The 23,926-nt window shown below is 51.1% G+C and overlaps 10 protein-coding genes across 10 annotated transcripts; 3 read left to right on the top strand and 7 right to left on the bottom strand.

Annotated features, from left to right (window-relative positions):
- Nucleotides 1-38: 38 nt before the first annotated feature.
- Nucleotides 39-2,378, bottom strand: GT037_000052 (uncharacterized protein; the record flags this gene model as incomplete). The annotated part of the gene is made up of 3 exons (XM_038925099.1): nt 39-885; nt 948-1,655; nt 1,705-2,378. The coding sequence occupies 3 exons, from the start codon at nt 2,376-2,378 to the stop codon at nt 39-41; spliced, it is 2,229 nt and encodes a 742-aa protein (XP_038790955.1).
- Nucleotides 2,379-3,222: 844 nt separating this feature from the next.
- GT037_000051 (uncharacterized protein) lies at nt 3,223-6,393 on the bottom strand (the record flags this gene model as incomplete). The annotated part of the gene is made up of 1 exon (XM_038925098.1): nt 3,223-6,393. The coding sequence occupies one exon, from the start codon at nt 6,391-6,393 to the stop codon at nt 3,223-3,225; it is 3,171 nt and encodes a 1,056-aa protein (XP_038790954.1).
- Nucleotides 6,394-7,057: 664 nt separating this feature from the next.
- Nucleotides 7,058-8,090, bottom strand: GT037_000050 (uncharacterized protein; the record flags this gene model as incomplete). The annotated part of the gene is made up of 2 exons (XM_038925097.1): nt 7,058-8,025; nt 8,075-8,090. 2 exons carry the CDS (start codon nt 8,088-8,090, stop codon nt 7,058-7,060), a joined length of 984 nt encoding a protein of 327 aa, XP_038790953.1.
- A 716-nt stretch (nt 8,091-8,806) lies between these two features.
- GT037_000049 (uncharacterized protein) lies at nt 8,807-10,354 on the top strand (the record flags this gene model as incomplete). Its single annotated transcript, XM_038925096.1, has 3 exons — nt 8,807-9,117; nt 9,170-9,803; nt 9,854-10,354. 3 exons carry the CDS (start codon nt 8,807-8,809, stop codon nt 10,352-10,354), a joined length of 1,446 nt encoding a protein of 481 aa, XP_038790952.1.
- Nucleotides 10,355-10,809: 455 nt separating this feature from the next.
- GT037_000048 (uncharacterized protein) lies at nt 10,810-11,064 on the bottom strand (the record flags this gene model as incomplete). The annotated part of the gene is made up of 1 exon (XM_038925095.1): nt 10,810-11,064. One exon carries the CDS (start codon nt 11,062-11,064, stop codon nt 10,810-10,812), a length of 255 nt encoding a protein of 84 aa, XP_038790951.1.
- A 1,394-nt stretch (nt 11,065-12,458) lies between these two features.
- Nucleotides 12,459-12,784, bottom strand: GT037_000047 (uncharacterized protein; the record flags this gene model as incomplete). Its single annotated transcript, XM_038925094.1, has 2 exons — nt 12,459-12,662; nt 12,734-12,784. The coding sequence occupies 2 exons, from the start codon at nt 12,782-12,784 to the stop codon at nt 12,459-12,461; spliced, it is 255 nt and encodes an 84-aa protein (XP_038790950.1).
- Nucleotides 12,785-14,320: 1,536 nt separating this feature from the next.
- GT037_000046 (uncharacterized protein) lies at nt 14,321-14,745 on the bottom strand (the record flags this gene model as incomplete). Its single annotated transcript, XM_038925093.1, has 2 exons — nt 14,321-14,566; nt 14,686-14,745. 2 exons carry the CDS (start codon nt 14,743-14,745, stop codon nt 14,321-14,323), a joined length of 306 nt encoding a protein of 101 aa, XP_038790949.1.
- Nucleotides 14,746-15,521: 776 nt separating this feature from the next.
- GT037_000045 (uncharacterized protein) lies at nt 15,522-16,284 on the top strand (the record flags this gene model as incomplete). Its single annotated transcript, XM_038925092.1, has 2 exons — nt 15,522-15,717; nt 15,878-16,284. 2 exons carry the CDS (start codon nt 15,522-15,524, stop codon nt 16,282-16,284), a joined length of 603 nt encoding a protein of 200 aa, XP_038790948.1.
- An 868-nt stretch (nt 16,285-17,152) lies between these two features.
- GT037_000044 (gtp-binding protein rho2 precursor) lies at nt 17,153-18,308 on the bottom strand (the record flags this gene model as incomplete). The annotated part of the gene is made up of 3 exons (XM_038925091.1): nt 17,153-17,644; nt 17,706-17,784; nt 18,268-18,308. 3 exons carry the CDS (start codon nt 18,306-18,308, stop codon nt 17,153-17,155), a joined length of 612 nt encoding a protein of 203 aa, XP_038790947.1.
- A 1,012-nt stretch (nt 18,309-19,320) lies between these two features.
- GT037_000043 (uncharacterized protein) lies at nt 19,321-22,893 on the top strand (the record flags this gene model as incomplete). Its single annotated transcript, XM_038925090.1, has 3 exons — nt 19,321-20,353; nt 20,404-20,663; nt 20,710-22,893. The coding sequence occupies 3 exons, from the start codon at nt 19,321-19,323 to the stop codon at nt 22,891-22,893; spliced, it is 3,477 nt and encodes a 1,158-aa protein (XP_038790946.1).
- Between the last annotated feature and the right edge of the window lie 1,033 nt (nt 22,894-23,926).

Here is a 23,926-nt window from a genome sequence, read left to right as displayed (position 1 = left end):
GTATACAATGCCACAGGCAACACAACCCATCTGCTTCCTCATTTAAGGTTCCGAAACGACAGGTATGTGTCGCCAAAAGATGCATCCTCCCCAACCAGTATTCGGTACGCAACTCTTGCATAATGTTTCGCCTGCTTCGACTTCTCTGACAGCCCTAATTGTTCCAACGCCGAGCGTGCGTGTAAGAAGACTTCCACCAGATGGTCCACTGTGTGACCCCATTTCAAGACGACTAGAGCTTCTGAGGTACGGTCGAGCCCAGTCACGACGAAACTCAGAGTCTGTAAAGTCTTTCTAGCTGATTCCAATCCCTTCGTAAGATCAAGCTTTCCCATGTAGATCCGTGTCAACAGCAACTGTGGGTCCCATAGCGAGAGTCGAGGAACTTCTTCCGCTGGGCGAGCGTAGGTCTCGTTCAGCGCCTTGAGTAAGCGCTCAAACTTCATTGACATATCCCAAGGTATCACTCCAGACTTGCAGAGATGATCCAACTGAGCCAAAAGATTCTTCCTCTTTGTGATTTCCGAAGACTTAGTGGCTTTGATGTCTTCGCAGAGCGCGCACGTGCACACGAAGCCCCAGTTCTTGAACTTTCGCTCGGTCTTTGAAGTATAGATACCCTCTGGTGCTTCATACGGGAACATCAGTTCTGTGCCAACATCTAGGTCCTTGGCCGCGCGCACTATCATCATATCCCCGATGAAAGAGCGACGGACATTGCCGAGACAACTGTGGTTGATGTACGAGGCCTTAATCCAGATGCCACATGAATGGAAGTTGGCATTCTCTTTCGAGAAGTTGTTGGAAGTCACCTCTGTGTGGCTTTTCAGTGTCGTGACCGGGCAGCCGAACACGTTGAGAGACATTGTTCGTTCGACAAGAAATCTGGGAAACTTTAGCGTCAGTCTACCAAACTTGCTAGTTCATCGCATGGAAGGTACACTTACGTGTCGGTTACAGGTTGTTCATCAACGGATTGAACATCGACCGCCTTGTAATCGCCATGATGCAGATTAGTGAAATCGAGAGCCATTGATGGGTTCTTGTAGAGCTTTTGCGTTATTGATTGGATGAGATCCGCTTGGCCTCCCATGAAAGCTCTATTCGTCTCTACATTCACCAAGAGAGTGATATTTGCATTACCTTTCTCCCCATCATCAACGTGAGCATGACTGAAAGCTTTCTCACACAGCAATAGATCCCCGGCTTCCATGGGCTTGGTTGTAAATAAGCCACGACCTTTCCCACTCACTTCCCGAACCTCAACTGGTCCGATGTACGTAGCGTGATCTAGATGGGGTGGGCTGTACCTCTTTGCTTCGGCGTGGAGGAGCTTGAAGTCGAATTGCCCGGTACTACCTTCGTCGCAGCGACGTCTGGCACGCGTCAGGGCAGCAATTGCTTCATGATTGGACGGGAAGAGTTTGCATAGCTGTTCAAGCACTTCGTAACAGTCTCCATACTGTCTGAGATAATATAGAGCCTCCGCTGCACGAAACAATGCCTTCTCTGAGGCTTCTTCACCGAACTCAGGGAAGCCTGTGTCGGACAATGCGGCGTCGTATTGTTTGGTTTTGAGATATGCCAGCGCTCTATTTCGCTTGATTACGTTCATTTCGCTCGGCGCAGATGAGTGCACTAAGGCATTTGAGTACCTGGCAAAGTTGTTAGTGTAGCTACTGGCTTATCATAGGTTTCACTTACTTCTCGATCGCCTGCCAGTACTCTCCCTTTCCCACATGGGCATTGCCTTCAAGCTTCAATGTATTTGCGCATCTTCCGATTTCTAATAACCGCGGCCGCCACGACTGTGGAATCCTAGTATCGTCGCGGTTCAAGAACACGATATCCGAAAGATGATCCACTCGCAGACTGTAGTCTCCAGATGCTGTGACTTTGAAGAAAGGTTCCTTTACTATGAGGACGATGCCTTTGTCGACAACGCTGGTAGCTGGGCGGCTGGATTCATCTTCTTGTTGGTAAAGTTGCAGTATCACAACATCTCCGTATTCATCCTCCACCAGAACGAGGATCCCTGTCATACGATTTGGCGGTGTGACTACTCGCAGAAGAAGGAATCTGCCACGGTGATGTGTCTCAAGCCTCAAATCTTCGATCTTGATAGGATTGAGATTTTTGAGTCCAGTAGTGCAAGGTGGATATGCTGGTGGAACGAACGATGAGTGTATGTTTTGTGTGTCCTTCTTTCCAGTCCTTTGTGTGGTACTCATTGACACCATCATGAACTCGAGCAACATTACGTGTCTGTCTTTGCGATCGTGCGGACGCTGACCATGTCTCTTTTTAGCGTCTTGCAGAACACGCCTATGCTGTTGAATGTACTGCATGTAATTGTCGACATCTTTGCATACATCCATGGCTGTGGGGTGGCGCAAAGTGAGTGCGGGGACAGGATGATGGTGTTAACGTTGTTGCGGAGAACTTGACGACTAGTCGTTGTTTACTGAAAACGGGATTTCTGATATCCTTGATGGCTTTCCTTCGGGAGGTTCAGTTACGTTCGATCGGGGTACTGGTTGCGACTGTCGTTAATGGCTCTTCTGCTTCGCGTCATCCCAGTATCAGCGGATGAATCGAAAGACCATCAGGGGATGATGACCAAGTTTTATCATCAATGGCTTTCACCCTGCATCACATTATCGTTTGTCTGTACGCGAGGGGTTTCATTGGCTGTGAGCGTAACACGTAAGTCTGTACCACGCCACGCATGCACATAGACAAACAGGACTGGATGCGACACCAAAAGGGTATTCAGAGCTGCATGTTCGGCCCGGGATACTGAACGCATAATCACCCGGGTACTTGATTGGGCTGTTTTACTTGTAAACAAGCGGTCTCTTCAACATCTCTTAATCTCAAAAGAAGTTGCCACTACTAGGCCGTCTGCACGTTCTTCCTATGTCTCAATCATAGGCGCAGGCCGCTGTGCCGGCTCCAGTCATGGCTTTGGTTTAGCGTCGCGAATCCGTGCGCTTGTTCGAGTACAGAAAAAACACCAAATTTCTTATTGGCCAGACGTGAGATGCGTGCGTTTGTACATGGCGCGCCTGCGCGTGAATAGGCGGGGCTGGAGGTCGGAATCAGTAGGTTGCATCGGCCATGGTTTCAAGTCGCATCTCAAGAACCTGCAAAACTACTTGTTACGCCTTAGCGATGACTAAACTGTCGAAATCACTCTACACCTTCACGCAATCCGAGTCACTAACTAAACAAGTAGTCCTGGGAGGGAAGATCCATAATCTGCCACAACCCTTTCACCTTCCGAAGTACTTGTAAACTGACACCCTGATTACCGAAGCGCTCAGTCGCTTCGGAACTATCAACGTTATCAGTGAACTTCTCCTCTGGCAAGGATTCAGTCGCTCTACTCTTTCCTTTTGCTTTTACTCCGGCCGGATGGTAGGAGGGCGGCGTAGCCAGCGATGTGCCTGAGAGTGGTTTCTTCGCCTCAACAGTTGCAACAGTCGTCTCACCACCGTGATTTCTTTGCTCAACGACCCAGCATACTCTCATGCTGCGAAGCTTTGGGCGCGGAAGTACCTCCCAGTCTGGATTGTATGGTGTAGCCACTTGGCATGGCCCATCCACGTCGAAGGTAGACAGCAGGGTTTCCTTGCGTCGCCTTTCCCCAGAGGCGGAATGATAGTCCCTGTCTGCTGCCACTTCGGTAAGCACAATCATTGGCCACCTCCAATTTAGAGGTAGCTTTTCAATCGCGGTAGTGGCTTGCATCTGTGTAAATAACATATGCCGCACAATTTGTTTCCTTATGATCGACCTGGACTCTTTTGCGGGTGATTTTTCGAATCCCTTTCCTACTTCCAAGTTCACCTCGGCTGTAGATTCATGACTGGGATGGACTCCCGAGGCGGCGGAGTCTTTTGAATTTGGTGGTATGTATGTTCCACACCACAGCCTCCCCGTCTCCATGATCCGATCGACAAACCATAACTGCGCAAAAGTTTTGTCGAGTGTCTCTTCAAGCTGCAAAGTGGCGAATGGACGTTCCAGAACGTCAGCGTGGTCAAAAAGAGCATCACCAACCTCATCTGGCAGTGGGTCCTCTGAACCTGGGACTTGGTCGATTCGGACAGATTGCCAGATACTTGTAGCTAGGCCCCTCGCCAACGCTCTATCATCGAACGCGTTCAAGGTGTATCTGAGAATATCGAAGATTATTCGGGCAATAAGGTCCTGCATTGCTGGGACTTGCTTCACACGATAGCAATCGACGTATCGTATTAATTGTACTCCGCGATGATCGATGCCCTTCCAAAGAGCTGAATCATCTGGAACATGACCGAATTTTCGAAAATCTTTTAAAGCTTGTTCGGATACGCCTGGCTGTGAGAACCATTGGAAAATTATCCCATTCCGTGCATTGTATTGTTCCCATGTCTCGCTCTTTTGACGGTCTATGAACATTCTCCAGCATCTTAGTGATTCCCAGGCATCAGCCCATGTCGATTGAATGATTGTAAAGTCAACTTCGTGATTCACAGACCACAGATATGCGTTCAGAAGTAGTCCATCCGGAGTAACGCTACCAGGCACGACTCCTTGAAGCCTGACGTTGAGAAAGTCGCGCACTTGGCAGTGCTCGATCCGGGAAGCCTCCAGGAAAAAGCTCTGGAACAAGAGCGAGTTTGATGCATGACCAGCGTAAGCATCACCTGAATAGATTTCATCTGGTGGTGGATATGCCTCGGGCGCAAGCAGAGATAAGTCGCCATTGTTCAACGCTAATGCCAATATAGCGAGGCGTAGGGAATGACAATTGTTGCCAACAGCTTTTGTGTCGAGCCGGAAATCATAGTCGCACATGTTCGCTATTATAGCGAGTCTGTCGGACTGAAAATAACATTCGCGATGCTTCAGTAGAGTTAGGGCTCCTGCGGCATTGATCGTAGGTCGCTTGCCGTACTGGCCCTCGCTATAAGTCATCATAACCTGTTGAAGTGTATTTGCTTTCACCGTTCTCGGATGGAGAGCTTCCGCTGCTTGGAGCACCGATTGAGCGCCTGGCCATGCTTCCGCTGGCGCGTACTCAGAGCTCACAAGCATTGATCCTACAGTATGAAAGTCTCGTATGAGGACATTGCGCATGACCTTGAGGATCCGCCAGAATTCCGTCAGGGAAACACATGCAAGCGTGGAGTCAAGTCCACGCGCATGGTCATCAAGCGAATGGTATGGACGATCTTCCACCTCACATTTATACCCATATCGGAACTTTGATGGGAATATTAGGCCAGGGCTGTGTCGAAATGCTAGTACCAGTTTCATTCCTGCACAAATGGCCTCTTGTATGACCCACGCCCTGGTGTACCATCTGTCTTGGCAGGTTTCATGAAGGAGACGGATGATATGTTCACAGTACCGAAGACTCATAGTTCCTTGTGTCATTACCCGATCGGCGTTTAGTACAGTCTGGATTGCGTCGAGCTGCTCCTGTGAAGTGATTTCGACATCGAGTAAGCCCGCCGTGTACATGGCCCTATTGTACACAATGTCCATCGACTGTATTCCAAGCTCCTGCATGTCCCAATCTGCCTTTGCACTGGCCTCAGTCGGTTGAGGAAGGCACTCTTGGTCGATCCAGATCATGCGAAGGCCACACGAGTTGGCGAAATCGACAGCACGATCCAAGATATCATCAAGAGCACGACTAGCGCGAACACGCCCGTCGAGATCTCGAACCGTGTAGCTTCTTGGAATTGGCTTGTCGTCTCGCGGCGGCCAACAGTATGACACAGCAACATAATGCATACATATATCGATCGATGCGATGTTGTGCTTTTCGCCCCGATCAAACCACGCTGGGTGATCCACGGTCGGATTGACCAGGCGAAACTTTCGAGGCTTCCATTTATGCGGAAATTCGGGATACCATGCACATACACGGCACTTGGCTTTCCATGAGTCGTTGGCGTATTCTGAGCGCTGGGCCTTGTCTGGTCCTTCTGATGCTGCGGTACCGCTGTCTCCTAAGCTCATCTGTAGTGCGTATTCCTGTTGCGCTTCCTCATCGTCGCTGTCAAATCCATCGATTTTGACATCTGAGTCATCATAGACCAAGAAGCAGATGTCCCTCGTCGCCCATTGCCGAGCCTTCGCGCGCTCGAATTTGTATTGAGAGAGCTCTGCAATCTGCGCAAACATGTTTGACCCTAGGGTTGTTATCGGATCTTGTAGATCGTTCTTCATCTTTACTGTTTCCTTTTGATGACTGGAGCTGCTGATATCGATCATGCAATCTCCGACGTCGCCTGTATCAGTGATTGGCTCATCTTGCTTGACCGGATCATCGTAGAGTTCGTCATTGTCCTGCGTGTGATCATAAGACCCGCCGTCCTTCATTTCGCAGCTCATCTTCGATAGGCTATCGATGTAGATCTCGCGTTAGTCACGTCTGGGAAGGCTGTGTTCTACGAGACGTCAAATTTGGATAGTTTCCCAAGTTTAAATATTTCGACAATCATGCAGGCAGCAAGCGCAAGGCTGAAGACGCCCCATTGATCAGTCGTCAGCTTCCATGGGGGCCAAAACACCCTTGGAAGGCCCCGCAACTGTCGATAAGAAACATAAGCGCTGATGCTTGTCTGCAGATAAGTCTGATCGACGTTTGAGCTTTGGTCCAATGATTATCGGTGGCCATGGCAGGGAAGACGACCTATTCAAGAGGAAGCCGTTGAGACGTTTGCCATATCGGCCACCGAGGAGGTGTTGACATGGTAGATTGGCAACAACGATCTGGTGTTTTCCAATTCGAACACCTGGTAATGGCGGTGTGTGGAGATCTCTTGGTTCCAGAGTTCCGATGCTTGAAAGTACCGCCCACGTGCATGTCAATGGAATCTCGTCTTTATCCGGGGAGTTTTAATTGGTCGAGATTGCGACACGTAAGCTGGTACCATGTGGTACGGTAACGATTGAGACTGGGCTTGACACCAGTTGAAGACGATGGTTCGCGGCGCGACGCGTATGCTTGGTCAGTAACTGCCATCTGCAAATAGATCCGACGCTGTTCGGTTGTCTAATTTTCATCGGGCCAGTCCACAAACAAGCTGTCATCTAGGTCTTCCAATAGCCGTCGCCTCAAAAGCTGCTCGTCTTGAGAGAGGACTTCTCCGCTAGGGCCAGCAACAGGTTGATTGGATTCCTCATCTACGGGCGCAGGCTGTACTAGCCCTATTCGTGGCAGGGTTTCTTCTCGCGGTAAAGGCTCCGGACTCTCCTCTTCGCGTGGAGGAAACGTCCGATTCACGCCATACAACGTGATGTGTCTTCTCCACTGCTTCTTTCCGCGGTTGTATATGCCTGGTATCCTCATCTTCAAATAGCCGTTCCCGAGAAACGATATGCCAAGTCGCGCCTCCGCGTTTCCGGACCCTGTGTAATTTTTGCGGACACCTGTGAGAGGTACTAAGTCCAAGGACGCCAGTTTCGGGACATCGAGAGAAACGTGCCAATCGTTCTCAAAGCCGGTAAGAGAAAGTGACGCGGTAACATCCGTTGGAGAGAGCACAGTGTTGTTGGTGTGATCTCCGATGACCAAACTACCTGTTTTCCATTGATGAAAGTGATGATGTATCTCTCCTCGGTGCTCGGACTCGCGAAGATCCAACAAGTTGGGAGAATAAAGGTCCCATTGGCCCCGCACATCACCCGCTTGGATTTCCTCTTCGCGGTTGAATTTGATGGCTAGATATCTATGCGCCTTCTCAACGCTTCTCTCATACTCCTCTTCTACCTTCATCGCTTTCTCGTAACCATCGTCGATCTCAAAGTCGTCAAGGTCCGATGCGCTAGAGTCCGATTCGTCAGAGTCCTGATGGCTGGCATCATTCTCAACGACCGAGGTGAACAAGTTTCTTATGCCTATTCTGGCCTCATAGGGTGATTCTCTACGTGTAACGAACTTCTCATTTTCGAGCGCGACTCTCTTGGCGGTGGCCGCGTTACGACCGGCTATGTCATCATCGCTCGCCTTGCGTTTGGCAGCTAGTCACGTCGACTTGATGATTGCTGGGAATCCAGATGGAAGACGCACCTTTCTTGGGCGGCATTGCGATGCATGAGTACTGAAACGCGTGTAACGAGCGGTGGTCGCGTCCATACCTAATCGCGCTTGTCGATCAACGGTGATTACGTCATCAAGCTGAAACTCGCATATCATGGCCGCTGTAGCTGAGGCACACCAACGAACGACATGCTTCAAGAGATAAAGACGTGCGAGATTTACATCAGAGTATCGTTGGGTACACAACGAGTTCACAACTAATCAATGAGAGCCAACACCAAGCCTTTGCTATCAGGCTGGGTGTCGCCATCGGCTCTGTTGCTCTGTTTGTGCTCGGGATTTGCGACATTCCGATAAACGTGGGGTCCATGCAAAGCCAAGGTCTTGACCCCAAGCTCGGCTCCGAACTCCACTTCACTCCACTTCACTCTGTCCGGCTAGAATCCCCGATCGATAGATTAAGAGATACTAGGTTCTGGTTACGCTTGATTGGCCAAGTTGACGGACGAATAGCTGATTACTGATTCCTTATGTTGAGTTCGTACGAGTCAAATCTTGGAACGTCTCTAGATGTTAGATGTGAAGCTACTGTATAGGCATGGGCAAAGGTAGAGGGATTGGAAGGTCGGACCTTCTTCGGTCAACAGCACGAGAACACTATGTTAAATAGCTCTGTCGTGTGTTTCAAAAGATTAGATCGCTGTGCAACACATTCTCTCTCGTCTCAACGTCTCACATCACCAGTTTCTTGAGCTTCTCATCATGTCATCCCAGAAGCACAGGAGGGTTCTCATAGCCGGTGGGAGCGTTGCTGGACTCACTTTGGCCAATATCCTCGAAAAGCTTGGAATAGACTATCTGGTCTTAGAAAAGTATGGAAAGATTGCTCCTGATCTAGGTGCGAGTATTGGTATACTTCCCTATGGCCTTCGTATCTTCGATCAGTTTGATTGCTTTGACGATGTCAAAGCTTTACTCAAGGGTGTGGATGCTGGTGAGCTATTGACTCAGAGGGACGACAATGGCAAGGTTGTATTACTCTTTGAAGGAGCCAACAAACGCATAACCGAGCGGTGAGTTACAAACGTCTGCATGACCTCATTGTCTTGAAGCTGATGTGGACAGTTTTGGATATTCGCCGGTCTTCGTGGACCGTCAGATGATAATCCAGGTTCTATATGATAAGCTGCCTGACAAATCGAAGGTCCTCACCAACAAAGGAGTCACCGAGGTCAGGCAGTCTACTGGCGGGGTTGAAGTTGTCACCGCAGACGGGGAAACCTACCACGGTGATATCCTTGTTGGCGCGGATGGTATTCACAGCACAGTGCGCGAGGAGATGTGGAGACTGGCAGATCAAGAAACACCCGGATATTTCCCTGTCAGCGATCGATCGATACCAACAGAATACTGTTGCATTTTCGGCATATCCCGACCAAGCGAGAAATTCCCTTGTTCGACACAAAATGTACAAGGTCGAAACAATTCATACCTCGTCTTGACCGGACCAGATCACCGCATCTACTGGTTTCTGTTCAAGAAGCTTCCGGTGACGGCCTATGGCAAGATCCCGCGCTACACGAAGGATCAAGAGGACGCGCTGGTAGCGGAACATGCGTCCGATCATATCACAGATACTCTGACGTTCGGCGAACTGTATGCGTTACGCAAAACATCGACCCTACAAGCTCTTCCAGAGGTGGTGTTTAGTAAATGGCATTACAATCGTATCATGACCATTGGCGATGCCGCCCACAAAGTAAGTCTAACAAAGTTAAGGGAGGATCATCAGACTGATATGTCTCGTAGTTCAACCCTATCAGCGGCCATGGCGGAAACAGCGCAATCGAAGATGCCGCAGTTCTCGCAGACCAACTTCACGCTCTTTTGAACCGCAAAGGCGAAAGCATCACCGACGCCGACTTCGTCAAAGCTTTTCAAACAACTCAAAGCCTCCGTGTTGACCGCGCGACCGCTCTCCTGAAGTTCTCTCACGCCCAACAAAGTGTACAGGCCATGGACACTGTGACATCGAAATTTATAGCAAGATATATCGTGCCACTATACCATGCAGAGAAGATGATCGACGTGCTTTGTGACACCTCACGTGGGGGTACGCATATCAAAGCGCTGCCGATGCCAAACCGGCCGCACAGCGATCTTTGGGATGATGAGAAGGGAGCAAACCTGGTTGATTGGAGACGCGTCGGCTATGTCTTCTCTGCGACTGTTGCTGCTTTGGCGGTATTTTCGACGCAGACGCAGTTGCTTCCTGTCGCTTCGATGAGGAAGTTGCTGCTGAGTTCCTAGTCGAAAGTGTAGACCAAGAGATTGACCAGTACTGCTAGATATGCTAATAGAGTTGGATTGTCTACTACAATATAAACACTCACGAACGAATCCTTTCCCGGATCACAACAAGTAGGTGTCTGTAGTCGCATTAGAAGCAGGTATTCTATATTATATTTAAATTGTATTCATTGTGAATGCCGACCAGTAAACTAAAAAAGATATTACCGAAGTGTCAACAAACTACTAAGAAAAACTCCGAATGATTCACTTCCATCGCTTCTCAATACATCACTTCATGGCCAGTCATGTGAAGGACTATAGCTCTTGCGCCCAAAAGATCCATCCAGCCATCTTTCCCCACTTCATGACCCTTCATACCGAATCGCTCCCGATACCTCTGATCTATAATAGTCCCCTTCGTTAGCCTACTCTGCGGACTATCTTCAATTCGTAAATCTGTGAACTAAACGTACCTAAGTAGGAGGCACGGCTGGATAGTGTTTACGGCAGAACCCGCCGACGTCGCACACAGAGGGAACATAGACATCATAACATGTTTCAACCCACTCCCACTTCCCGTTCTTGCATTGCTGAACGGTGTTGTCTTTAGCGGGTGAGCATCGTCTCTCGCCCTCTTTACAGTCCTTACGACCGCCGTTGGCGAGGGTAGGAAGCGTGAGAGATAGGAAAGTCAGAGCAGTGAAGATGGAGGAGGTGAGCAGTTTCATCGTAGTCGTACTGTTTTCGCTCTTTGTTTAGGTGGCAGAGAGATATCTTGTGATTAAGATGCTGGTGCGGTGATATAAATGTGGTGGTGGTGGAGGAGGAGAATCAGGAGTATAGGAGCGGCTCACAGGTTATATACTCCTCAGAGAAAGGTTCAGAGGTACAGTGAATGTTCGTATGTGAAGAGGACAAGTGTGAAGAACTCATGTCGCCTTCAAAGTAACCTACAACACAATCGAATCAATCATAACATCAAACCACCTGGAAACTATGGTACTTGTCCAAAGCAATAAGAAACTCGATCAGATTTCACACAAGCTAAGCCCCTAACACGTATTTAATGGCTAACAAAAAGCACCAAATTAAAATTCACAAATATGTCACGGTACAGGTAGAACCATGAGAGACAGCCACATTCCATTTCCACCATGCCTCTGAGTTCCCAGCATTCCAAATTCCTCCAAACCATTCTTGAAGCCCAAACCAGTCCCAAGGTATGATACAGACTTCATTTCCCCCATATCTTATCGCCCAGAGAACCACAGCTGCCCTCTTCCTAATTAACCTACAATCGTCAGCTCACTCTTTCGGCAGTCCCAAATTATCGGTTCCCCAACCAGACTTATCGTTCTTGGCGATTCACTTGTTTGGCCAATGACATTTTCCGTCGGCTGGGTTACATTCTCCATCCCCACAATCCTCCGCGAATTCCCATACTGCGGGGGCGATAAAGTTTTCTCTCTTGCATTCCTTGGGAGCGGCCCCATAGCACATCCTTGCCCCCACTTTGCATTCGTCAAAGTCGTTGGCGAATGTGAGGAGAGCAACGGTCAAGAAAAGGAGGATGTTAGAGACGAGACGCATGGTTAACTTGCTCGTGTCAGTATTGGAGAAAGTCTGTCTCTGAGAGCTGTGTAATAGCAGGTGCTCGGAGATGCTGATGTAGCTATGCAGACGTCGTTGAATATAGAGAAGAAAAAACAGCCGTATCCTCGATATACATATATAGTCCTCATTGGATCGATCGACACTATGTTCAAGTGAACGATTCAAGTGTCGAAATTCAAGCGACTTCCGATCGAGAAGCATGGTTCGCACAAGGACATATCATTCAATGCAACGCAATCACGACATCAATATATCTCCATTCAAGCCAAGGTAATGAAGAACCTCGTGATTCGATTAGTGAATTATCAGGACTCAGCTATAGGCTCGATCCGATGAAGACTCTATGAATCCATGCTCAGCGGTGGTTGGCGTGTCCATCCGCGAACCTCATTACCCATATCCGCAAACCACTGGCTGCATATCCATAACGCATCTTGTACTTGTATCCATTGGCGACACCGACGATCAAGTTGTCCATGCAAGTCAAAATGGCGATTGCGACAGTAACTCATGCATGGCCCCCTGGCGTGCCTGGCCATCGCCCGCCTTCCGGCACCTTGTTGAGCTCATTCGCATCCTCGGGGTACTTTTCTTCTTGGCTAATTTTCTGTCCAAAGCAGCCGTACACGCCTTTCTCGTTGTACTTGCATCTTGGTCCAGTGGGCTTCCAGCCCCAGGGGTCATCAAAACCCCTAGGTTTGTGGGCGACGACCTGAGGGTTGAGATAGGGATTAGCATGATGATAGCGGGCTGTGGATTGACTGAGGAGAGGAGAACACTTACGGTGGTGATGAGTGAGGCCAAGGCGGCGACGAGAAGGCATGAGTACTTCATGATCGTGGAGAAGAAGAGACACGAATGTATTAGTGCGATGGGAAGGATACGTTGGTTGTAAGTGTCGGTCTGTGGTAGTGGAGATGTAGTTGTAGATTCCTAGCTGTAGGCCTGTAGTTGTAGTTGTGTTAGCATTAAGAAGACGATGAGATAGTGAGAGAAACGTAACCTGTTCTTTGCTAGGCGGTGATCAGGCTTCTCCCTGGAGCTTCGGAGCAGTGATGAGGGACTGTAGCTTGAAAGCAGTGATGAGGGACTGAAGCTTAGAAGCAAAAAAGAGAGATGTAGAGTTGAAGAGATGAGGAGCTGGGGAGATGAGGAGGATCAGGACGAAACAGCGGGTATTTATATTTGTGAGAAGCTGCAATCTCATGTATTGTTAGTGGTGCTTACCTGGCCTCACTGGTACTTACCGCACCCTTATTGGTACTTACCGTGCCCTTACTGGTGCTTGCCACATCCACTAGCGTAGCGAATTCTCCATGCCTTCAATCCATTGCAATTATGTTTCAACGATCATTACGAGTAGATGTATCCAGGGTCTGTTTCTTTAGGATTGTTGAGACTTGTAGACGTTGTGAGTGGCTTGTTGAGAAAGGGTTGTTGCGATACCACGTGTCCCAGCAAGATTTTCCCACGGATGCGGTATGTCCAATATTGAAATTCTGCGTAAACGTGTACAGTAGGGGCTACAGGGGACCTAAGTGTGTAGTATGTGCGGGGTGAATATATGTATGAAGTAATTTGGCGAACACGATGAAGCAGCGCACTTGTCGCCCACGAATGAGATGACTATAAGATTGCAGGATTTCGCTTGCCTGCGATCACGGATGGCTTGAGATGTATGGGTAATTCTACCGAGTAGACTAGAAATGAACACGCCCACTACTTGCCCCGGCATAGGCCATGTTTGGTATTATGTGACAAATGGCTTGCTACTAAAAGAGCGTGGCTGTACCATGGAAAGAGGTTACTAGTGACTAAACGATCTGGCAGATAATATGGTAAGCATCCGCAATGACTATGAGTCCCCTCTTCAAGATTACTTGCACCCAGAGATCTGATTTATGATCACATATGTTACTCGTCCTTGCGATAGATTTCGATCGAGATCTGATCTAGCGTATGGAGCGATGAGAGCGTGAAGTCGTTGAAAAATCTCGCATATGATGTTACTTGCATGAGTTCATGACGCATCGTATATGCGAATGGGAAAGCGTAGAAATGACGATGGTACTGAGCCATTAATCCACTCGTTTACTGAATGTACAGCGTATGGCATACGTATATTCGCCCCCTACCAAGGATGAAAAACCCAACGATACTTGCAATATCAATTAATCGAGTCTACCACCCAAGTATCACCGAGCGACCCATCCACCTTCCGATATCGGGAAACATGTCCCCCATCTCGACTTATGCCCATCTCCAACCCATCCACGTCCCCAAGTCCCACCCCATGCATAGTCCGCGAGCCTTGCCATCCATAGCGCAATGTTCACAGCCCCCCTCTTACAGTTACAGTTCAAAAAAAAATCACTGATAAGGCTCTACGCTTGGCTTCAACCCATGCTCCTCCCAGTAATACTCATCAGGAATACATGTGACGTTGACCCCCAGCCCATCATAATCACCACAATACCAGCTGCCGTTGCAACCTTCCCAGAACCTCCAATTACCTCCCTCGCAAATCTGTACGGAACCGAGATAATACGCACAGCGCTTTGCGCCGTCGTGGTACATGCTGCAGTCGTGGCTCAGTTTATGGTCGTTTGCTAGAGCCTACATGGAATTAATTGCGGGTGTTTGGTATATGGGTGCAAGGTGAGGGTGAGACGGATCTACAAGGTAGAAGGAGCTGGGGGATGAAGGTAGGGAGATAATGATGGAGAGGGACTTACAGTAGGGAGGCTCATCGTGAGGACCGCCGTGATGGCGGAGAGGCACGTGGTGAGGTGCATAATGCTGGTGAGGCGGTATTTTGGTGGATTGTGTTGTCGCAAGTTGGATAGATGTGGTAGTGGAAAGTGTGTGAAGCAGTAGTAGCTTTGGTATACGTCTGGCAGGCAGCTTGGTGAGATGTAGAACTTGAGAATGTTTGAGAGACGAAGAAAGAATTCTGTATCTTATATATTGGTTGCTTGAATTTCCAAAGACTGACATTCGGAAGGTTCTGTAATTTGAGACGTTGTGAGTGGCTTCCTAGTTCTGGGTCGCCGCTGTACCACGGTTGTTGGTGATTGAGTGAAATCCTACTACACCCATGCCTCTAGGCGATAGCAATAGAGGCGGCTCTCGATATGTGCGCGGTAATACGTCGTTCTACGAACCCGGGATGTTTATTGTTTCCTGAAGCTGCAGAGAACGACAGGAAACACTTCAAACTTTACTCCCAAGCCGCGACGACGGAGGCTCGACGCTTCCCACCACGGTCTACTTTTGACAGTTTCCAGGTAGTTCTTGGGTAGCAGAAGGCGAAGCCATCATCATCAACTAATACGAGCACCTCCAAGGCATCCGAGTAACACCAATAGTCCCATCGGTAATCAGATAAATTATACGACATCCGGTGTTGATGCGCCACGATGTCTGCAACAGGGCGTCTTCTCCCACCCCACTAGCTCCTCTTGGCGAGACAAGGGTCTCTCCGCGCATCGCGAATTTCCACTCGACCATCGTCACCAACATCGCAACCACCAAAGCCGCCATTGCGCCTCACACAATCCCCGCAGCAACCATGAATCTCTCGATATTCCGACCCGTCTTCCGGCCCTACAAAACAACACCGCCATCACAATCAACAACCAACATCTGGCAACGCACCGCACAACAAACATGTCGGCAACCGCCCAAGCCGCAACGAGCAACCTTTTCCACAACACCGTGCCTGCAGAAGAGGAGTAAAAAAGGCCCCGGAAACGATCCCAGAATAAGTACGTCCCCCACGCCGACCTCCACACCTCGCGAAGCAATCACCCTCTCCTCTTCTTTCGCGCAAATCCCCCCCAATCAGAGTAACAACAACACCAAGTTGAAAGCAACAAAAGAAGAAGAAGGAGAAGAAGAAGCTAACACACATCTCCTCCCCCACAGCCAACATCCGCTACCACCTCTCCCACCCCCTCACCCCCCGCCCCCTCCACTTCTCGCGCAACCGCTCCCTCCGCCACTGGACCATCCACCGCGCCTGGCTCCTCTTCCTACGCAAGCGGCGCTGGGCCGAGGAACGCGAGCTAGAACGCCAATACATGGCCATGCGGTCTGCGTGCGAGCACCTGCGCCTCATGGACAACAACGGCAACCTCGTCAGCCAGGACGAGGCGGGCGGACAGGGCGCCGATCCGAGTCGTTTGGGTAGCAAAGGAAGAGAGGTGGGCAGATTGTATCGTAGTGCGATGCTCAAGAGGGGGGTGTGGGGTAGTGTGCCGGTCGAGTATGGGCGTGTGCAGACGGATTTTCCGCCGAGGGAGGGGTGGAATCATGCGTGGGTTAGGAATTAGTTAGTAGAGAAATGCTGTTCATTGCATTGTTTTTGTTGTTGCTGGTTTTCATGGGTTATGAAGGTTTTTTGAGGGGGGACGTTTTTTGATCAAAATGTGTAAACATATATCGTACAGCCTCCACACCCCCGGGAATCTGGAGTTACAAGGCACATTGTATCACCACATTATCCACACGTCCACGCGGCCAAAATGTCATATGACGCTACATTGATGAGCGGGAAACAAGTTCAATGGTTTAGCTGTCGATTGCTGCTAAACAGACTACTACATGTCGCTATTCTAGAGCAGCGCGTTTCTAGACGCATACAGCGACCCCTTGGAATGTACAACTTTGTAAGGTGAGGGAAGGAGTGGAAGGAGTTGGCGGATCTTCTCGTCAAATCATTAGCCAACATCGCAGATATAGTAGGACTCGCAAATCTCGTTCTTTCTCCATCGCAAATCATCTTCCGGGGCCAAGCAGAGAGAAAGAGAGAGAAAGGTAGAAAGAAAGGAAGAGAGAGCAGTCTTGAGTTTTTCCTCACTCTGAGCCCCTAATTCGTCGCCCCCAGTGCTACACACAACAAGCCAGCATAGCTTTCCTTCTCTCCAACTCGAAAGGTTACAATGCAGCTACGCTCAAAAAGATGTAAAAAACATAAAAACAAACAAAAAAAAACAGAAAAGAATTGAAGTTAAACCCCAAGATATATCGCCAACTCCATGTTGTTTACTCCGCCCAATGCAGTGATGTGTGATGGAAGAAGAAGCAGAAGCAGAAGGAGATCAGGATGCGGAAGCAAAGAGAGACAGAGAGAGAGACAAAGAGACCAGGAGAAGAAAAACACCATCTCGTGTTTTCCCATGCCCCCAAGTCCCAACCCTCTCAAAGAACAACACACCCACACCCCGGATTCTCCTTCTTATCCACACTCAACAGCGCGGCCCTAGTCGCAGCCTCAAAGACATCATCAACGCCATCGCCCGTCAGACTACTGCACTCGAGATACTTTCTCGCACCAATCATCTCCTTCATATCCGTGCCCTGTTTTGTCGTCGTGAACCTCAGACTCTTCTTCCTCATCTCCTCTTGGGCCAACGGATCGTCTCTGAGATCCTTCTTGAGAGCGACGAGGATAATGGGCACCGTGGGACAGCGTTCGCGCGCCTCTTCGGCCCACTTGTGCTTGACGTTATCGAGGGAGTCGGGCGAGTCGACGCTGAAGCCGATGAGGATGACGTGCGCTTTGGAGTAGGCGAGGGGACGCAGGCGCTCGTAGTCTTCTTGGCCGGCGGTATCCCAGAGGGCAAGCTGCACGGATTTGCCGTCTACTCGACAGTCGGTGACGTAGTTTTCGAAGACGGTTGGGACGTAGCGCTGTCTAAGTCAGAAAAGGAAGATACTTTGCAAAGGCAAGTCACGTGTTTGGGGATCTTACAGTTGGAAAGTAACCGAGAGTGAAGACGCTCAGAAGACTCGTCTTTCCGCAGGCGCCGTCGCCGATGATGACGAGCTTCCTAGAGGCACAGGATCAGCATGTTGTACGGGTATGGCATAATGTATGAGCGTCATGGTGCGACAGTGTCGGCGTGACCGAAAGACCAAAAGTAGATAGAGAAGGTTCGCATGTACTGGATAACCAGAAGGAGAAAGAATTGAGCGCGAGTCGATAAAAAGTGGACATGGGGAGCCTGTAGGGTGGCCTATTTTTAGTCGGACGTGTCGTCGGACCGGGTGCGCCAATGCAAGCTATGGCGCAAAAGCCGGGGTGCCTCAGCTCCCATGTTGATGCAGTCGGAATATTCTCCTGCAACGTACATGCAAAGTGCGAAGGGGGGAGATGCTCAGAGGATGCAGAAGTCATGTCGTCGAAAGAGACTCGGACGGGATGAAATAGAGTTGGGGAAAAAGCAAAGGGCGCACTTGGGAAAACGGTGGTGAAAGATCGACATATTAAAGTGAAATGTGGCCAGGGTCCAAAAAGTGAAGATCAAACGTACCTGCGCATTACGGGCTCGCCATTCTGCTGCTGTTGTGCCATTATGGGGGTGGAATACCGCAGGTAGCGGGAGGTTGTTGGAAGATGTTGGGCGTGTTGTTGAGCCGGCTTGCGGGTCGAGGATGGATAGTGCGTGTCGAGGATGCGGTGATGCGCGGGTGGGCAGGATACAGCCAAGTAGCCTTGTCCGCGCGAGGGAGCGAGTGTGATGTCAGCGGAGCGCGTGTCCCGGAGCGAGTGGTGAAGGCGTCGAATGCGTCGAGTGATGCGTCGAGTGATGCGTCGACGGGTGTGGATGCGACAGGTATCGAGTCAACGGGCGTCAAAAAACGTCAATGGTTTGGCCGGGGGCAGGCGCAGGATGAAGCGACAGACTAGCGACGAGCAGTGTGTCGAGGGAGTGTGCGGTGAGTGGGTGGTGAGTGGGTGGGTGGTGTGGTGATATGCCTCTGCGACAATGGGGATGGGTGTGATGGAGAGGTGACGGGGGGCGTTTTAATAATGAAGCTTGGGGACGATCACGGCGGAGACATGCGCGAGCTAAAGCTACAGACGTCTGGACTGGGGACGGGGTGCACTGGCGTCGGTGGTGGTGCGGTGTGGGAGTGGGTGTTGAGATACGAATGGGAATCTGAGCACCTGCACAGCCTCTCTCCCAGCTTCCCTTGGTTCCAGAAGGCTGCCGGGGTGCCAAGACGTGGCACTTGCGGCAGGTGCGAATCGCAACGTCGGTACCACAATGGGCCGTCGACCATCAACAAGAGGCTGGCTACGACATCTCGGCATGACCTAAGCAAGACGCCGCCCGAGCACACGAGCCAGACACACGAGCCAAGAGACACTGCGCCCGACACTCGAAGAGTCTCCCCATACTCGAATCGCATACCCTGCTGTGCGTGGCCGGCCCCTCCTCCACCTCTGACCTCTCCTCCTCTCACTTTTGCTGCCCCGGGTGGCTGCACGCTAGTCTGCCCGCGCCATATCGGAGCTGTCACCAACGACATAGCGAGCCCGCCCTCTAACACGTCTTCCAGCTGCCACTCCATCCCCATACATGGCCCAGGGCACCCGAGGGCCGACGCCGGCTACTATGCCGCCCAACGGCACCGCGACCCACGATCCCACCCCGACCGCCGTAAACCGCAAGAAGCAGAAGCGACGGGAGAAGGAGGCCGCCAAGAGAGCCGCACAGGAACCGCCTGCGCCTGCGCCTGCGCCTGTGAGAAACGGTGCTCCTCCTCCTCCTCCTCCCCCTCCCCCAGGCCAGCAGTACGCGGACCCCGAGCTGGACGAGGCGGCCTACGACGAGGGGGAGTACTACTCGGACGAGGAGTACGAGCACGCGTACGGCGCAAATGGCGACTACCAGCAAGCCTACAGCCACGTGCCAATGCGAGGGAGCACAAACAAAAAGTCCAGGCGGAAGAAGAAGGCGCCCTCCGCTCCTCCTCCGCTCGACTACACCCAGCACGTCGCGTCACGCCTCAGCCCCGCACCCGGACACTCCATGTCGCCCGCCCACTCTGTCGCGCGATCTGGCTCCAGACAGGACCGTATATGGAACACCACCATGCAGGACGAGAGGGATCGCATACGCGAGTTCTGGCTGTCCCTCGGCGAGGACGAGCGCAAGTCGCTTGTCAAGATCGAAAAGGAGGCGGTTCTGCGCAAGATGAAGGAGCAGCAGAAGCACTCGTGCAGCTGCACCGTGTGCGGCCGGAAGCGCACAGCCATCGAGGAGGAGCTGGAGGTTCTATATGATGCCTATTATGAAGAACTCGAGCAGTACGCGCACCACCAGCAAGACATCGGTAGTTTCATGCCCGAGGCTAATTATGGTTATGCGTCCAGTGCTCCTCATCACCCGCGCCCTATGCTCAACTCCCACCCCCATCCACCTCCCGGCACCTACGACGACGACGACGACGAAGAAGAAGAAGAGTACGATTCGGGCGAGGAAGACGACGAAGATTCCGAATACGACAGCGAGATCTCGTCGGAAGGTGACTACAGCTCCGGCGAGCCAAGTCTACCGCCGCCCGAGCCCTCAGACTTCCTCCAGTTTGGCAGCAGTCTGCAGGTCAAAGGTATGCATTTCCTGTACCCGTGCTGGGAGCATGCTGATTCATCCTTTTAGGTGGCATACTTACGGTTGCTGACGATTTGCTCAAGAACGACGGGAAGAAGTTCATCGAGATGATGGAGCAGCTCGCCGAGCGTAGAATGCAAAGAGAGGAAGATGCTCAAGTTCAGGCTCATCCAGGTGCGCAGCATCGATCGTACACCGGTCACAGTCACAACGCTCCGCCGCCCGACGAAGACGATTACGACGACGAGGGCGAGGATGAGGACGAGTACGATGACGACGACTATGAGGAGGATGAAGAGGATGAGGAAGTGCGTATCTTGAGTTGGCGTGTCTATCTGCAACTAACCCTGCCAGGGCGCCATGACTGAGGAGCAACGGATGGAGGAGGGCCGACGAATGTTTCAGATCTTCGCAGCGCGAATGTTTGAGCAAAGAGTACTCCAAGCGTATCGAGAAAAGGTAGCCGCAGAAAGGCAGCAGAAGTTGCTCGAAGAACTAGCAGAAGAGGACGTACGGAAAGATGCGAAAGAGGCCAAGAAAGCAAAAGAAGCCCAGAAGCGAAAAGAGAAGAAGGACAAGCAGAGGCAGTTGAAGGCGGAGCAGGAAGCGAAGAAGGAAGCCGAACGAGCAGCCAAAGAGGCCGAGGCCAAGGCTGCAGAAGAGAAACGACTCGAGGAGCAACGGAAGAAGCGAGAAGAGCAGCGGAAGAAGAAAGAGGCCGAGCGCAAAGCTCAAGAGGAAGAGAAGCAGCGCAAGGAATCCGAGCGTCTGAAACGACAGCAGGAAGAACGCGAGCGACAGCAGGAAGCCGAGAGGAAAGCACGAGAACAGAAAGCGCTCGAGAAAAAGGCCAAAGACGAGGCTAAACGAAAGGAACGTGAAGAGCGAGAAGCGAAAGAGAAAGAGGCAAAAGAGAAGAAGGCACTAGAGGACAAAGAGCGCAAGGAACGCGACTCAAAACTAAAGGTCGACAAAAACCGTACGGCAAAGGAAGACCAAGCCGCCGCCGCCGCTGTTCACAATGCTATAGCTGGTGCGGCGAAGAAGTCGTCGCAGCCAGCAGTCGCGGTGCCTCCCCAGTTGCTGAAGCAGAACTCGTCGGCTGGAATGCCCTCGCCACTTGTCACACCAGCTGTACCAAAGGCTCCAACACCTAACCGACCACGACAGACATCGCACCAAACTTCTCACAGTTCATCTCCCAAGACTCCCCACGCGACTCTAGGGGCGAGCAAGTCAACATCTCCGAATTCTCAGATGCCGAATCAGTCAATACCAAGGTCCATTCTGACCAAAGCACCAATCCCACAGCAAGGCCTATCCAATCCCCATGGCCAGCCAGCTTCTCCAATGCCTCCCATGGGACCACCACCGGGTATGCAAGGACCACCAGGACTCGGGATGGGTAACATGCCACCGGGTCTCAATGGCTTCCCTGGTCACACCTCAATGATGCCCGGAATGATGGGCCCCCGTCCAAATATGCCCTTCTACCCCCAACCTGCGCCCCAGAGCTTCCGTGGTTTCCCACCACCAGGCATGCACACATCAGGCGCCCTCCCAATCGGTCGTGGCGGGTTTCCAATGGAGGGACCACCAGGTTTTCCCGCACCCCCTGGCTTTACCGCCCCAATGCCCACCGCGTTTCCAATGGGTATGCCGACGCATTCAAGACAAGGAAGCGGATCGTTTGAGAGACTTTCAAACGAAAGCCCTATTACGGGGCCGTCAGCACAGCCCATTCAACGACCCACACCCATCAAGCGTCCAAGTAGTGTGAAGGAGGACGGTCAACAAAACGGAAGCGATGTAGATGATCTTGCAAACCACCTCGGCAGTAAAGCACTGCTGGACGACGATGACGATATACCTGAGTTACCCGAGAATCGACGGCCGAGCATGCAACAACATGGTTCCGTAAGAGCGCCGTCATTCGGGTTTGCGGATATTCCCGGAAGCCAATATGGGTCGTTTGGTGCACCAGGCGTTGGTGGGGGTAGTATCTGGGGTACACCTCCCTTGGGAGGTTTCCATCCAGGTCCTGCTGGTGGTGGCAATTGGGGCAACTCACCCACGTCCAACATATTCAACTCGCCATTTTCTCTGAATGGAGGCAACGCAAGGGGAATGGAGCGCAACGCGAATGAACACCGCATAGTCTGGCTCCGTCGCACAATCTGCGCTGCATGCAAAACCCTCGGCCCGCGTGCCGCTGACGCAGAAGGCTATGTCGATGCAAGCGAAGTGCACAGACAAGTCGAAGCGTCAAGAGGGGCCATGGACCCTGCTGCTGTGTCTATGGAGGAGATGAAGGAAGCTTGCGACATCCTTGACGTCACACATACTAATGGTGGTGGCACTCTGGATTACAAGGAGGCAGACAATGGGAGGGTGGAGAAGATCAGGTTCAGCGAGAGTGCGCCTGCAACTGCGATGCCTTCTAGTTTGGGCGAAATTGGTAGCCCCGTTCCTGGCCATAGCGTCCTTGCGGGTGGGTTTGGTGGCAGGTTTCCTGGGCTTGGGCCTCAGGGCTTCTGATTTGGGAGCGTAAGGGAAAGGCAGAGTGGAGAGAAAGAGAGAGCAAGGGGAGAGGGGGGGTTCTAGTGGACGTCTTAGTTGCTTGAGACTGTATCCCTTTTGTGCCTCTGACCTTTTTGACTGTTTCCATTTCTTGTATTGGAAACTGTTTGAACCTCTGAACTTTTGGTGGCGCTACTTTTTCCTTTATATTACCTGTCAAGCAGGTATTCTAGTCACGTTCCGATTGACTAGGGCTCTTTTCAAGTAGTCTGATTCTTCCCTTGTCTCATTTCGCAAGTGGAGGTAATTGAGTCGGTTCGAGTGTGTCATGATATGTTTCCCATTCTGCTTGGAACTGGTGATGTGATATTATGCTCAACAGTAACAGTAAAGCCGGCAACGCTTTCATATGCCTCTGCTGGTGATGGCTGTGGTACTAGCTGACATCTTCCAGGATTTGACTAGAGCGCAGTTATGGTGCATGATACCATTGCCTCACTCAAAGAGCGATGGCTGAGTAGAAGAATGTGATCAAATTCTAGGTTATTCTACGTTGACGGGTAGCATCGGACAAAGCTCCGGACTCCACCTCAGATCACCGGAAACGTGTTGCTTGTCGCACGTTGCAACGACATGGTAAGAGGAGCGGTCAAGCTCTCCGCTTGGTACCAGTAACACAAAACCCCGCAATTGCGACATGGCCACGGCACGCCAAAAAAAGAATTTAGGCGAAAGCGACAATCATCATGCTGGCATTTGACAGGCGTTCGGATAAGTAAGTTTCAGTAGCAGCCTCACACTCTGGTCGAGCAAAGGGGCGAACAGCAACGGATGGATACAAGACCTAAGAATAGGACTTGTCAGTTGGAAGGGTGAAAACGTGTTAGTCAGGCACGCATCATCATCAACAGGCACGCACAACCCTGCATGCACCATCCCTGCTAGTGCGCAAGGTTGGCGGGGTCGTGAGGAGCCTCATAGCTACCGTCAGCTAGCTATACAATACGCAGCATTCGCATCTTTTCCATTGTCAACATCCCCATCAACTACC

Source organism: Alternaria burnsii, assembly GCF_013036055.1.
Source record: "Alternaria burnsii strain CBS107.38 chromosome Unknown 705, whole genome shotgun sequence".
NCBI lineage: Eukaryota > Fungi > Ascomycota > Dothideomycetes > Pleosporales > Pleosporaceae > Alternaria > Alternaria burnsii.
This window is presented reverse-complemented; position numbering and strand designations above follow the sequence as displayed.